General features: G+C 46.9%; 1 protein-coding gene across 1 annotated transcript in view; it reads right to left on the bottom strand.

The window, feature by feature from the left end:
- ptgfrnb (prostaglandin F2 receptor inhibitor b) overlaps positions 1 to 13,993 on the bottom strand; it is a 46,279-nt gene that overhangs the window by 20,831 nt on the left and 11,455 nt on the right. The window contains exons 5-10 of the mRNA XM_070957826.1: positions 13,481 to 13,909; positions 5,362 to 5,508; positions 5,121 to 5,281; positions 4,916 to 5,036; positions 4,088 to 4,307; positions 3,799 to 3,986 (exon numbers count right to left, since the gene is read on the bottom strand). Coding sequence (XP_070813927.1) covers positions 3,799 to 3,986; positions 4,088 to 4,307; positions 4,916 to 5,036; positions 5,121 to 5,281; positions 5,362 to 5,508; positions 13,481 to 13,909 — 1,266 coding nt within the window. The remainder of the gene's footprint in view (positions 1 to 3,798; positions 3,987 to 4,087; positions 4,308 to 4,915; positions 5,037 to 5,120; positions 5,282 to 5,361; positions 5,509 to 13,480; positions 13,910 to 13,993) is intronic.

The raw sequence follows: 13,993 nt of genomic DNA, 5'->3' as shown, positions 1-13,993 counted from the left end.
TCGGAATAGTCCTAAACCTAACCTCTGCATGTGACCCAGTGGATCATGGGACTTTGCTGAAAAGGTTAAGTCACTGTTTGGGTCTATTTGGCACAATCTTCCTGTAGTTTGAATCCTACCAACACTTGGAGACTCCAGACATGAATTGGTGTGTGGGGTCCCGCAGGGCTCCATCCTGGGTCCTCCTCTATCCAACCTACATATGCTTCCCCTTGGCGACATTATTAACAGACATAACATTAGCTACTATAAATATGCCGACGACATGCACCAAACAAATCAATCCATCGCTTACAGTTTATGCAGAACTCAGCTGCGCAAGTACTAACTAGGACAAAGAAATCAGACCACAAAGCTCCAGTCCTCCCCAGGTTACCCTTCATTGGTAACCTGCTGTTCTCTCTTAGTTCACAAAGCACTTACTGGTCTGGCCCTACAGTACATGGAGCCATGTACATGCTGTCAGTTTACAATCCCAGCTGATCTCTTCGGTCACAAGGTGGAAATCTCCATCTGCCTTGGGCACTTTCAAAGTCTGGTGAGATGGCATTCAGCATTCATACATCTAAATAAATGAACACGCTATATATGATTGCATGTAAATGTGGAGTTCTGGGGATGTGTGCATGAATATTTTGGTTTATAGTACTTTAAGATATATGAAGATTAAGATTTTAAAATGTCCTCAGTTTAACCAAATTATGAAAACCACTTCTTTGGAACACACCCCCCAACAATCAGAGGGTCAAACCAGAGGGCAAGATTTAATGACTGATCTAATTGAATAATACCTTCACCTTCATTTGAAACTATAAATGAGTTGCTGTGTGGAGTTTAAGGAATAACCTACAGGACCTAAATAATAAAAATCAGATCAAAATTGTGCATACACACAATTTACCTTAAAATCTTGAGTGGAAATGTGTGCAGGGTCAGATTTTAAGCCATCCATCCATCCATTATCTATACCGCCTATCCCTTTCGGGGTTGCGGGGGGCTGGAGCCTATCCCAGCTACAGTGGGCGAGAGGCGGGGTACACCCTGAGCCGGTCGCCAGCCGATTGCAGGGCCACATTCAAGGACAAACAAAAGGACAAACAAACATTCACACTCACATTCACACCTACGGACAATTTAGAGTCATCAATTAACCTAATGAGCATGTTTTTGGTCTGTGGGAGGAAGCCGGAGTGCCCGGAGAGAACCCACGCATGCACGGGAAGAACATGCAAGCTTCACACAGAAAGGCCCCGCCTGACCCGGGGATCGAACCGGCAACCTTCTTGCTGTGAGGCACGCGCACTACCTGCTGCGCCACCGTGCAGCCCCCAGATCTTAAGCCATAAAATACAATTCAAGTAGGAAGATGCTGGTCTTACTCTAGTCAAAAGATGACATGTTTTTCCTCTGGCCACTCCATATTTATGTTACAACCGATATCACTTAAATACTGAATTATTTAATAGCGAATGTGCTGTGAGACTTTGCATTTCCATATACGTCCTCATAGAAGATCCCTGTGCAGGCTGAAACACCACAACACGTCTGAAACATTCAAGATACAGCTGGAACCTTGGGAGAATTGCCAGTTTGTGGATGTGCTCATAACACACAGACACAGACACACACAGACACACACACACACACAGACACACACACACACACACACACACACACACACACACACACACACACACACACACACACACACACACACACACACACACACACACACACACACACACGACTGAGTGCACAGAACTTCCGTCCCCTAAGGCAAGTATAAGGGGTTCTTGAAAACTGCTCAGCTTGAAGCTTGAGCGCTGTCAGCATGTATGTGTTTGTGTGTGTGTGTGTGTATGTGGGGGGTGGGGTGCTGCTCTGTGTGGGGTCAACTAAAAATGTTCGACTTGGATACACACACTTGAACACTTGAAAGATTACACACACACACACACACAGACACACAGACACACACACACACACACACACACACACACACACACACACGTGCACGCAGGCAGAGAAAGAAAAGGAAAGCAGCGGTGCAGATCTCTGCAGCTGGCTGATTGGCCAAAGGGCTTCACTTTGAAGAGGTCCCTGAGAGAGAGGGAGAGAGGGGCGAGAGAGGTAGAGGGAGACGGGGAGGGGGGGTGAGAGAGTGAAAGGATAGTTGAGAGAACGGGGGAGGAAAAATGGCAAATGATGGAGTGAGAAAAAGGAATTAAAGCTCAAGGGTTCCTTCCCTCTCCAGAGATAGAAGATGGTCTTCAGTCGATCTCTTCTCTTTGCTGTCATCTTCCTTTCTCTCTCCTCTCTTTGCTCCTATAGGCTTAGAGCCTCTTTGCCTCCCACGAACCTCATTCAGACGGTCCAAAATGCTCGTCTTCTTGCAAAGACGTGCCACAAAGCAATGTCTCGGGGGGGGGGGGGGTTCACTCCCAGGAGAGCGAACATACTGGAAACTGGCCATAGGCCAACTTTTTTTTTTTTAAATCTAATAATGATATATCCATTTATGAGTAATCTGTTTCTATGTAACAGTTCAGCATGTCTGTGTCGACTTCGAATTCAAATTCAAAAGTCATCTTCAAAACAGAACTTCTTCCACTCTCCCCTCCCTTTCCTCCTTTTTCCTTTCCTCACTTCCCCTTTTTTTCTCCCTCTCCGCCTTTCCTCTTCCTCCCTCCTCAGTCCACCTCACCGTCTCCCTCACTTTGTGTTCCTCCTCATCACCTTCATCCTCGTCCTCCTCTGCCTTCTAATGCTCCTGTTCCTCGTCCTCCTCCCACTGTCCCACTGTCTCCCACTTCCCAGTCAGATCAAAGAAAGTTAAGTAGGCCAGTGGCTGTGGTGGGCGTCAAAGGGCTTAAGGTGTGTGTGTATGTGTGTGTGTGTGTGTGTGTGTGTGTGTGTGTGTGTGTGTGTGTGTGTGTGTGTGTGTGTGTGTGTGTGTGTGTGTGTGTGTGTGTGTGTGTAGCTTCCTTTTTGCACATTATTGGGGAACTTCTGTTGGTTATCGCTAACAGTGTATTGGCGGAGGATGTGTGTATGATGTGTGTAGAAATACAGATCAGAACTGCTTCATACCTCCATTAAAGACTGTTTTGAAAGTGAATAAGTGATTGAAGGACTTAAATTAATGATCCATCTTACGACCGAGCTGGAAAGTATTTTCCCAACATTTGGTCTTCTGTTATGCTCTTTGTACACAGCCTGGTTCGTGGAAATTTCATGAAATGAGCACAGTTTCTTAAAAAGAACAGACTGCTTTAGGAGCACGTGAGTGAGAACGAGAGGAGTATGGGAAACATTAGAAAGAGGAAGCGGTGTGTCAGTGACAGAGCACGGCAGAGGTGTTTTACCCTGCCAGCCTGAGCTCAGCAGAGCGGCAAGGTGTGCAGAGCAGCCGGGATTTCCAACTCTGTGTTCACAAATCATTCACCTTCATGGTCATTTTAATGATACCGTCCTGTTGCAGCTTGACTTCCTGACAAGACGGCGGCCAGAGATGTGAAATCAGAGTTTAGAATTCTTTGGTTTGGGAAACAAAACGGACTCCAAACAAAACTTAGTCCATAAAGCTTCCAAAAAAGCAGGCACGCTGCGTGAAACAGAATAGATCATTTGTGAAACCTTGTGACATGTACTGCAAAGACAATCTGTTTCATGTTTTACCGCATCAGCTGCTCGTTCTGAATTCGACATTTTGTGACTGGAATATCTGTTTCTCACTTGGACGAAGCCCGGAAATATTTCTCACACTCAGTGAAAGTGAAAACACACACGTTGACCCACCATTTTCCTGAAAGTCGATCTTGATTTTGTTCGACTCTGCGCTGGTGGACCTCGTCCAAGCTTGTCCTGGCTGCTGTTTTGTCCACGCGGTGATGTCGCACCAGTAGTAACCCCTGTCAGACAGTTGGACGCCTGCCAGGCGAAACCGAAACTCTGTCGGACCAGACTTTGTCAGAACCAGACTGTCTCTAAGTGGACACAGAGACATACATACATTTCAAAATAAAGCGCAGACTCTGGTGCTTCACTGAAGAGGTCATGTCCTGTACACATGTAAACAGATACGTACCTCCTGTTGGGGTCCGTGGCTCCTCCGTGCTGCAGGACGTTGTCAGGGCTGAGCGTCATGATGGTCCTCACGCTGCTCTCCAGACTGTCTTGTGATTGGATGAGCACAGAGTAGCCCACTTCCCCAAGGTTCTCAGTGGCCACGGTGCAGCTCATCTCAAAGGTCGCCCCGCCCACTGAGGCTTCACGGATGTGCTTGGCGACGACGTTTAGAGAGGGGCCTGAAAATACCACCAATCCATCCATCACTGAACATCATTCAGCCCACCCAGCAGTGTCCCAGCGGGGAAATCCCCGACATTTGGCAACAGGAAGTGATAAGAGATAACACTGTGAAGTTCAGATTTAAAGCAGGCTCTCTTGTTCACAACACACACTTCCTCTATCTCAGTCCAACATGCTGAAGTTGTCCTCAATTTAGCTAATTGAGCCATGATGTAACTGCATGGCTGCATGTGTGTGTGTGTGTGTGTGTGTGTGTGTGAACAAGAGAGGCTGAGACAAGAGGTCTGTTGTTATGTTGAGGGATTTCACTATGAAGTCTGGAACTGATATGTAGGCATTACAGCTTATTCATAAAACTCAGCAGCAGGGCTGCTATGCCTGGCTGGCAGCATATTTGAGTTTTCTTAATCATGAGTGTGAGATAATTGTGCTGTTTTTCTGAATTTCTCCAAAAAAGAAGCTCATTAAATCTCAGAACACGACCTGTGTGGAGTGTTAGGATGAATGTTGAACGTGCAGAGATAACTATGAAGGTGCCACAAGGAAGTTACTGTCAACAAACAGGTACTGATGAAGGGAGGGCAGATAAACAAAGCTTCCTTACGTTTAGTGACCCACTGCACCGTCTGTGGTGAGCTCTGGTGCTCAGCCGCCTTCACCAAGTCACCCTGACTGTTAACGCTCCAAGCAGACACAGTGCAGACATACTGGCCCATGTCGATCTCCTGCAGACAGAATGAAAAATGAGCCAACATTAACGTCCTAACATATTCAACTGAACGACCGATCTGCGCGCTCTGTTTTGCTACCTGCGTGCGGAGGAATCGCAGTTTAAATGTGTTGGGCTGAACTCTGGTCAGAGACAGCGCGCCACTCTTAAGCCTGTCAGAATACATCGCTCCTGGCAACAGGTTGCCATGGCCGTCCAGGGAGCCAATGTGATGTGAGGCCTGAGGATCGTCCCCTATACCTGCAGGTGATTGAACACAAATGAGTGAGTCTGTATGAATTCTGTGGAAAACGCATTGACAAAGGCTGAGGTAAATGTACCAGGAAGCGTGGTGTGCTCCCAGCTGACACCCAGTCGGCCTCCCAGGGGTAAATGTGTAATGTTGGTCACGTGACATGCCAGCTCTGTGGGTTCTGCTGTCATCTGGGCGTTCAGGATGGGCTCAAGGGTCAGCGTGAAGCTTGGTTCTGCAGAGAGAATGCGAGAAGGCATAAAATTAAACTCAATCATTGAGATGCTTTAAATGACAAAACATGTACGAACAAGGTTATTAAGTATTGGTGAACTGTCTGATAACTCATGTCCTTTTGGGTTTTGAACTCATCTGTAATGTTCAAGACCCAACTCAAACCTAACCCTAACCCATTAAAGGAAACAGCAGCATGAGGTTAAATGATGTTCAATCCATGTCTATTCTCTTGTGGCTGAATGGGGGCAAATCCCTGCAGCCAGGTCCCAAACTCTTGTGGAAAGGCTTCCCACATGTGTGGATGCTGGAACAATGCTCGATGGAAAGATGTTTAATAATCCCACATGGGTGTAACGTCAGGTTATCTCCATCCTCTCAACATAATAGGAGCTATACACACGGTATATACTTAATCATCCTAGTCATTCTTAATTGTCTGGATGAGTGAGTCTGAAATTAATACCAGTTTCAAGGGAAGGATCAGCATCCTGATGAACAACTCAAACCTCATCACACCACACAGCGAGTGACTGTGCTGCCTCCAGAGGAATGATTCCCATCCCAGCAGGGCGTTACTTTCATCAGTCATCGCCACGTTTGGTCATTTTACAACGTTCTAGAATCAGCACACAAACGCAAAGAGAACCCTGCTTTTCTTTTCTTTCTTTGGTTCTTTAAATAGAGAGCAGAGATAGAGAAACACAACAGAAATAGACCTGCGATAACACTATTTACAGTGAGAGAGGAGGTGTGTGTGTGTGTGTGTGTGTGCAGGTGATGAGGCAGGTACTCTCAGTCAGACAACCAGATTGCACCTTTACGCGTCAATGAGCGGGAAATGCACAAAAAGATTTCCACCTGCTAAACTGTGAGATATCGCACGCACACACACACACACACTGTAGTGCACACAAGCAGTCATAGACGCAAACCAGAGTGCGTCGGCATGCCGATACATAACACTGACAAACACCAGTGCGCACACACAACTCGAAACTCTATAAATACAAGAGTGACTGTGTGTTTGGCAAAGGAGGGGGTTTGTGTGATGTCATTTTCAACGTCACACACACACACACACACACACACACACACACACACACACACACACACACACACACACACACACACACACACACACACACACACACACACACACACACACACACACACACACACACACACACACACACACACACTCATGCACTGTCACCATCTGCTGTGAAACGCGCGCGCATACATACACACACTTTGATCGATGACAACATGTGAAGCTTTCGCTGCCAATTAGCCACGTGCCGCTCTCCCTCACATTGAAATGTCGCCTCACTTAGTCGAGCGACGCGAACACGCAGCATTTCTCCGTGTAGAGCCAAAGAGATGTGGGTACAAATCACTGCAGATACAACCAGGACAGCTGTTTTACTGATTATTTATTCAAAATGAACCGATCTTCTTCATGCAGTATTGAAGCATGGAGTGAAAACACCTAACAGTTGCTGAATAAAGCTTCTCAAATAGACAGATTAGTCATTAAAGGACCTCAGGACATGAATCACTTCATAGATTAGGATTAATTGCTAAAATAATTGATGCATATATCAATAATCGTTGCAGAATGGGTGATGCAAACCCCCGAATCCCTCGTCAAAGAGCCAGCGATGCTGCTGACCTCACGCCGTGCCTTCACAACGGAGCCTGGCGAGCATGAACTGCACTTCCTGCCACTCTCCGTGGCGTTTAGCAGAGCAGAAATTGTGTAAAGAAAAAAAAAAACAAGCTTTAAAAAGAAGAAAAGACTCTATTAGTGTGTGGCTCGGGGAGGCAGAGTGAGGAAAATAGGTCAATGTCAATAACGCAACACGCTGCTTTCATCTGCGTCGCACTGCGTGTGTTCATTTTAAGAAGCTACTTGGAGTTAGACTCTTAGTTTGCAGTGAAAGCAGCAGTGACATTCATTTGCAACTGATTGGTGTGTTTCAAGAGCAAAGGCACTACTTACTGCAGGCGTGCGACTAACAATCAGTTTCATTGTTGATAAATCTACCGATTATTCTCCATCGTTTGTTCAATAAAACATCAGCAAATGGTGAAACGCGTCCTCATAGGAAAGACGACAGCAAACGAGGAAGTGCAGCCTTCAATGAGAGCTCAGAGGGCGCGAGGCCGGGCTTTCCGTGTTTGGTCAGCGTGTGTGTTTGCTCATGGCTGTCTGCCACAATAATGATATGTTTTTAAGCAGCAGAGGAGACGAAAGTGCACCGCTAACCTTGGCAGTGACGGCAGCCACTGACCAGAGCAGGGAGTTGAACTCCCAGCCATGGCAAAGCCAGTGGTTTCCAGGAACAGAAGAATGTCGTGCTCTGCCAAAACAACCAAAGGCATGTGAGACGCTCTGGTCTCGCTGGAGCATGCAGGCATGTGTGTGCAGTGTGTGTGTGCGTGTGATAGGAAAACCAGATATGAATAAGACACTTGAGCCGTTCCTTCTTTCTGTCAACACCCTCTGTGTCTCCCAGGATGGAGGGGAAGTACGGCTGACACACACTGAGCAGATGCACCTTTTACATCATAAATCCCAGCTAATGCAACATGTAATCAGATTACTGTGCGTGCAGGCAGATGACAGTCATCTGTTACCAGCCATGTCAGCCTTTCACTGCTATTCACTCCTGTTTTGCAAGTTTCATGCAGATGTTCAAAAATGTAAAACAAGCCAGGCTTGTTTTGACACACTGTATGATATATAAAGGCTAAATAATGAATGCCCTGCAAATAATATATGAAGAAGAGTGAAGATGATGCCAACATTGGCTCCATGCAGGCAAACTGGTTAATGAAGTGAAGGTGGAAGTTCTCCAACAGAAAGACAGTGAGCAGCGTAGATGCTAAACATCATAAAACCACAAACTGGAGCTGCACACAGCCTGTGGCGACGCACAGCCTCCTTAATTCAGCTGCTTTACATTTCACTGAAGGATAGACTTTCACTGAGTTCAGGAAACTGTTGCTCATTTGACAGAAGCTTGTCAAAAACAACAGTTTTTCCCCACATGAACACACCTAGGGAGCCTCGCTTGAGATCTTGTAGGGCAGGACAAGGTGGGACTCAAACCCCCGACCTTCTGATTAAGGCTGATTCTGGTTTACGTTGGAACATGAATGGGCCAATTCTACTGTTTATCACTGACAGTAAAAATAATAGCTGTCACTTTCCAGAGCTGTAAAATCCTCTGTCATAACATCACAAACCGCTGCGCAGTGTTTTGATGCGCTTTCAAACTCTGGAGCTGGAATACCTGGAACGAATGTCAACATCTTGCTGGTATCTGAAGCAACACGCCCGCACAAAGAGCCAGAACAAGCGCTCAGGGTTTCACGTTCTTTAATCGTCCTGTCGTGTGGTGAAGCTGCTGCTGCCGGCTGGTCTCTAATGTTGTCTGTCTGCTGTTTGGTGCTGGACAGGTAGCGCACAGCGGATGTAAAACTTAAAAACAGCTGCCTGCTGCTGGAGACGACGCTGATGAAAGCAGAGACCATGGGCAGGAAAACCACAACAATGAGCTTAAAGAGTCGAAAACCGCGGATTGACCCCTTTAAACACTGTCATCTGATCCACTGTTTATAGAACAATATTACTGAGAGCAGCTCTAATGTGAAGCAGTGGCGTTGAGACTCCGCGCTGTGCGAGGAGCGATTCCTTTATAGTCTCCGGTTTCCTCGAGCTCCACCTGGCCCCGGCGGGTCAGCTGGGAGACATTATACCACCAGGATGTCTGCGCTGAGGCCTCGGGGTGTCTTATCAGTCACGCTAAAACACTTCCAAAGGAGCATGGGTGTGACCTCCACCGGCTCCCTCTCAGTGTGGCGGAGCAGCTGAACGGCACAGGGATCCACTCATATCACCAAAGTCCCTGTGGTGACGCAGCATGAGGCTGCTGAGGCTGCGGAGAAACCGGATTTCGACGATTGCAAGCGAGTGCAGCCTGGGCATCCACCTCTACATTTCCATATGACAATGGCATCTTTCTCATATCGACACAAACTTTCCTGCTACTTTTTGGGGATAGTAGGTTTCATCATAACCAATTGGATCCGCAGCGAACGCTTCTCAGTTCTCCATTTTCTAATGAAGTCCACTGAATTCGATGAAACGACGAAGCAGAAGGCACGCTGAGCAGCTCCTCTCGTTGGGCCCGGGATCAAAAGCCTTCGCTTCATCTACCTCGCGCCTGACAGCTAGCGGCTAATTGAAAGCAAACTGCTAGACTATGCTAGAAATAGGCAGCCATCTGTCTCTTCTGTAGCCTTTTTTCCTACACAGGTACGTGGGGGAAAAAAAACGTGGCTGCCACCGTCTCCATGAGATTTGTGCCTGTGTTTACTCCCTGACTCAGAATAATTAAAGGATAATTCGACTTTTTATTATCATTTGGGTTTTGTTTTCCTCGTGTTCTAACAGTAACAATAATAAAACACCCACTCAGTCGATTAATGAGATGTGGGAACACTGTTACAGCACAAACCGGATCGTAGCTTCAGATTACCTTTAACGCCTAAAATGTGAACAAACGAGAGGCCGAATACATGCATGAGCATGTCCTAAAATATTTCATTCGTGTGAAACAAGCAGCTAAAACAACCAAATCTCAGTAAATATGAGCAAAATGTCGCACCTATACAACGCTAAAATATACAGATTATCTTAAATGCACCGTATATTTTTAGAAATATTCTGATGAGCTTCAAAACAATAAAACAGGAGCCTGGATGAAATCTCAGCAGTCCTTTTTTGAGTGAAGTGGATCCACTGACAACAATTCCAGCTGACACAACAACAGCATCGCACATGGGGGGGGTGGGGGGGCAAGGGTGATAGGAATGACACTATCTTTAACTGTACTGTATGTGCATGTGTGTCTGCCGTGGGGAGTTCCTAAACATGTTCTCCAACTCTTTTTGTGCTTCCTGGTAGGCTGTGCATGTAGAAAAGCATCATGGGAAGAGGGGGTAACCTCAAGGCCACACATCAATAGAATAGGAACTGACTGGTTGACAATACACACGCACGCACACGCATAGTTTATGTTCATACTCAGGAGGGATGAGGATGAAATGTGTGAGCTACATGAGCTATTGTCAATTAGAAGTGTTGCTCTTGTGTGTGTGTTTGAGTGGGCAAGTGTGCGTGTATCAGCAGACGCAGTTTGAAGGAATGTATACCCTCAGGCCAAAATGTAGGAGTTCCACCAGCGAGAACAGCCTCATACCCTCAGTATGTCGCACACACGCACACGCACACACACACACACACACACACACACACACACACACACACACACACACACACACACACACACACACACACACACACACACACACACACACACACACACACACACACACACACACACACACACACGAGTGAAGCATGTATGTGTGTAGCATCCACTCAGGGGAAAAGCCTTCGACAATCCCAGATTCACTCAGCACACAGCAGACGAACACACACACAGGTAAGTATGTAGATAATGCACACAGGATCTCATACACACACACACACACACACACACACACACACACACATATATAAACACACCCCACATGGAAGAGGCTGACAAAATGTTCTTGATATTTCAGCTGTGCCCTCACTCTGTATGTGCGTGTGTGTGTGTGCGTGTGTGTGAGTCCATAAAGCCTGGTTGATATTTCTAAATGCAACACTGATCCTGAAGGCTTCAAGACTCTTCTGTGTGTCTGGAGCTGGTTGGATCTTCACTAAAGGCTGTGGCTGACACACAGGGTGGAGGATTCTTCACAGCGCGACAAACAGAAAACACACCTGAATTTCACAACTTCGTCTCAATAAAACGCTTTCATTCAGCAAGAGGTTAGCAAACAAATCAGCCAACTAAGCCAATGCCGTTCTGTGTATGCTGCCCTTATTGACCCTCCCAAACATCCAGCAGTCAAGACTGAAGAGCAGGGATTTATGGGTAAATGTCATGTTACCTGAATGTCTATAATAAATCGAACTCATCTGATTTCAGTATTGAGGCTCCCATCCCGTCCAAAGCCCTCAGAGGACTGAGGTGTGTTTGAACTGAGCTGATAATGTGATGGCCAAGAAGCACCAAAGCAGTCTGGACTCCAGAAATATCATTAAAAGTCTTCTATTCTCTCACCCAAAAAAAGAAAGGGGGGGAACAGTAAGTGCCTCTTCCCTAAAATAAAATGCCGCTCCGGAGCTCACAGTAAACTTTTATCAAGTCAATCTGCCCAAACGCTCGCTGGGAACTCCCAAAAGCCTTAAATATAGTGCTGAGGCTGAAGTGGGAGCGATTATGTAACAAGTATTAATTTATTCATTAAAGTCCATTTCATTCATTTAATTGGGAATTGGGAGTTTGTCAGAAATCCAACTGCTGTGGCACAACAGCAGCTGTTTCTCCGAGCAGTCAGAAGCCTCCGTCAGCCTGCCCGCCTCTCCATCACCATCACCGCAGTGTTCCTTTATGTCAAAGCCAGCGGGGTTGTTGAACGTCGCCATGAAACTGTACCAAAGAAATCTCACACACACACACACACCAGTAATATGCCAGTAATGCTCCATTGTTATTACAGCAGACTCTAAAGGGGCTTTAATCTCTTTGACGCAAGTCACATGTGGGTTTGGTTTGTTGGGGATGGCGTGCAAGCTGTTCATTGAACCAGTGGCGACCCTACAGAGTCCCTGGCATCGCCAAGAAGCGATTCCAGGATGCAACTCCCTGCACAAACACAAGTTGTCAGATTAAACAAACGAGAGGTAACGCCAGGTTAATCAGCGAGCTCCAGGGATGGAGGTAGGTGAGGTCTCCTAGCCTCCGGTCGTTATGCTAAGCTAGGCTAACTGGCTGCTGACTGCAGCGTCACAATTAGTGTACAACTGTTAGAGAGCGATCAATTTTCACGTGTGACTCTCAGCAAGAAAGCAAATAAGCGTTGCAAATTGTGGTAATCTTTAGCTTTGTGCACTTGCATGGGAAAATGCAACATGATGTAAAATTCACGAGCGCAGCGAAAGAGGTACGGAAATACAGAAAAGACAGACAGACAGTGAGACCACCCGCCAAGCCGGTAATTGATTGCTGTGTCGACTGTGTTCGACGCCGCTGCTCTTCAGAGGTGGGATCAGAGCATCGCGAACACACTCACATACACAAAAACAGCATACCCAGAGGTAGCAGAGTGCAGGACAGGCATGACTAATCAATCGTTCTCGCAGCAGGAGTCAACAGGCTGACTAGAGGATTAAAGAGTTTCCCCTCGAGACGCCAGATTCATATGTGGCACCGCAGCACTGTTACACATCCGCAGATCATGAAATCACTCACGCACGTGCTGCTCGACATCTACTTTTCCCTCAGTTTTCTCCGATTGCTAAACTACAATCATCCAAGTCTCAGCTCTTCAATCAAATGGACCATGCTTTAAAAAAACTTTAGATTTCGACAGCAATGGGACCACATTTAAGCATGATAAACAAACTCTGGCAAGGTTCAGTTTCATGTCAAGACATTTTACACGGCTCTACCCAAAGCACAGCAACATCAGGCATTTCTCTTTGTGCCCTAAAGCAATGTGCTTTTGTGGCCAAACTGCCTTTAGCCTATGACAGACGCCACTGTGCAAAGCAGCGCAGAGAGCCAGTCTTTCCACTGAAGTTGTTGTTTTCTTTACAGACAATTACAGCGATGGCAGATCTCAGCAGAAAAACTCCAGAGGTTTGAAATGAGAAAACTCTCCCGAGCATCTCATGAGAGTGAATGTTGAAACGATTAATAGACTGATCAATGAGCAAATGATACACTGAAAGTCATTTGTCAAGAAAAAAACGACTTCTCACTCTCATTCCTCACGTCTCTTTATGTCTCCTAAGTCATCTGAATATTTCAAAATGAACCACAAACATCTGTCGTTTCACTCACTGATCTGAGACACCTTCACCGTCAGAGGGCTGGACGTCTTCTCGGCTGCCATGTGCCACCTCCCTCCTCCACCCGCGCTCCTTCCTCCTTTCTCGATAAAGGCTCGGATGCGGCAGGCGTACACCCCTGCGTCCTCCCCGCTCACCCCCCTCACCGCCAGCCTGTACTCCCCGGCCCCCGTCCGCTCCAGGCTCGCCTGTCCCCGCTTTCCTTGCACTCCGCTTGAGGACGCGTTCGAGACCACCACCCCGCTGCGCTCCATGGTGATGATGTCGCGGCCGTCTGCCAGCCAGGTCACTTCCAGGGCGAGGGCGGGCAGGTTGTCGGCAGCGACGGAGCAGAGGAGGGTCAGCGTGTTACCGGGGGAGAGGAGCAGAGCCGCGGAGGAGGGAGAGGAGGAGGATGAGGCCTTCACACTGAGGGACTGACCTTCAAAGGACAGAGACAGCATCAGTCACATCATCTTTATGTGTACAAGACAAGAAAATTAGGACGATTAGCAGCTTAAACAAG

This window comes from Chaetodon trifascialis, chromosome 24, assembly GCF_039877785.1.
Source record: "Chaetodon trifascialis isolate fChaTrf1 chromosome 24, fChaTrf1.hap1, whole genome shotgun sequence".
Taxonomy (NCBI): domain Eukaryota; kingdom Metazoa; phylum Chordata; class Actinopteri; order Chaetodontiformes; family Chaetodontidae; genus Chaetodon; species Chaetodon trifascialis.
The sequence above is the reverse complement of the archived record's forward strand: the minus strand, read 5'-3'. Positions and strand labels throughout refer to the sequence as shown.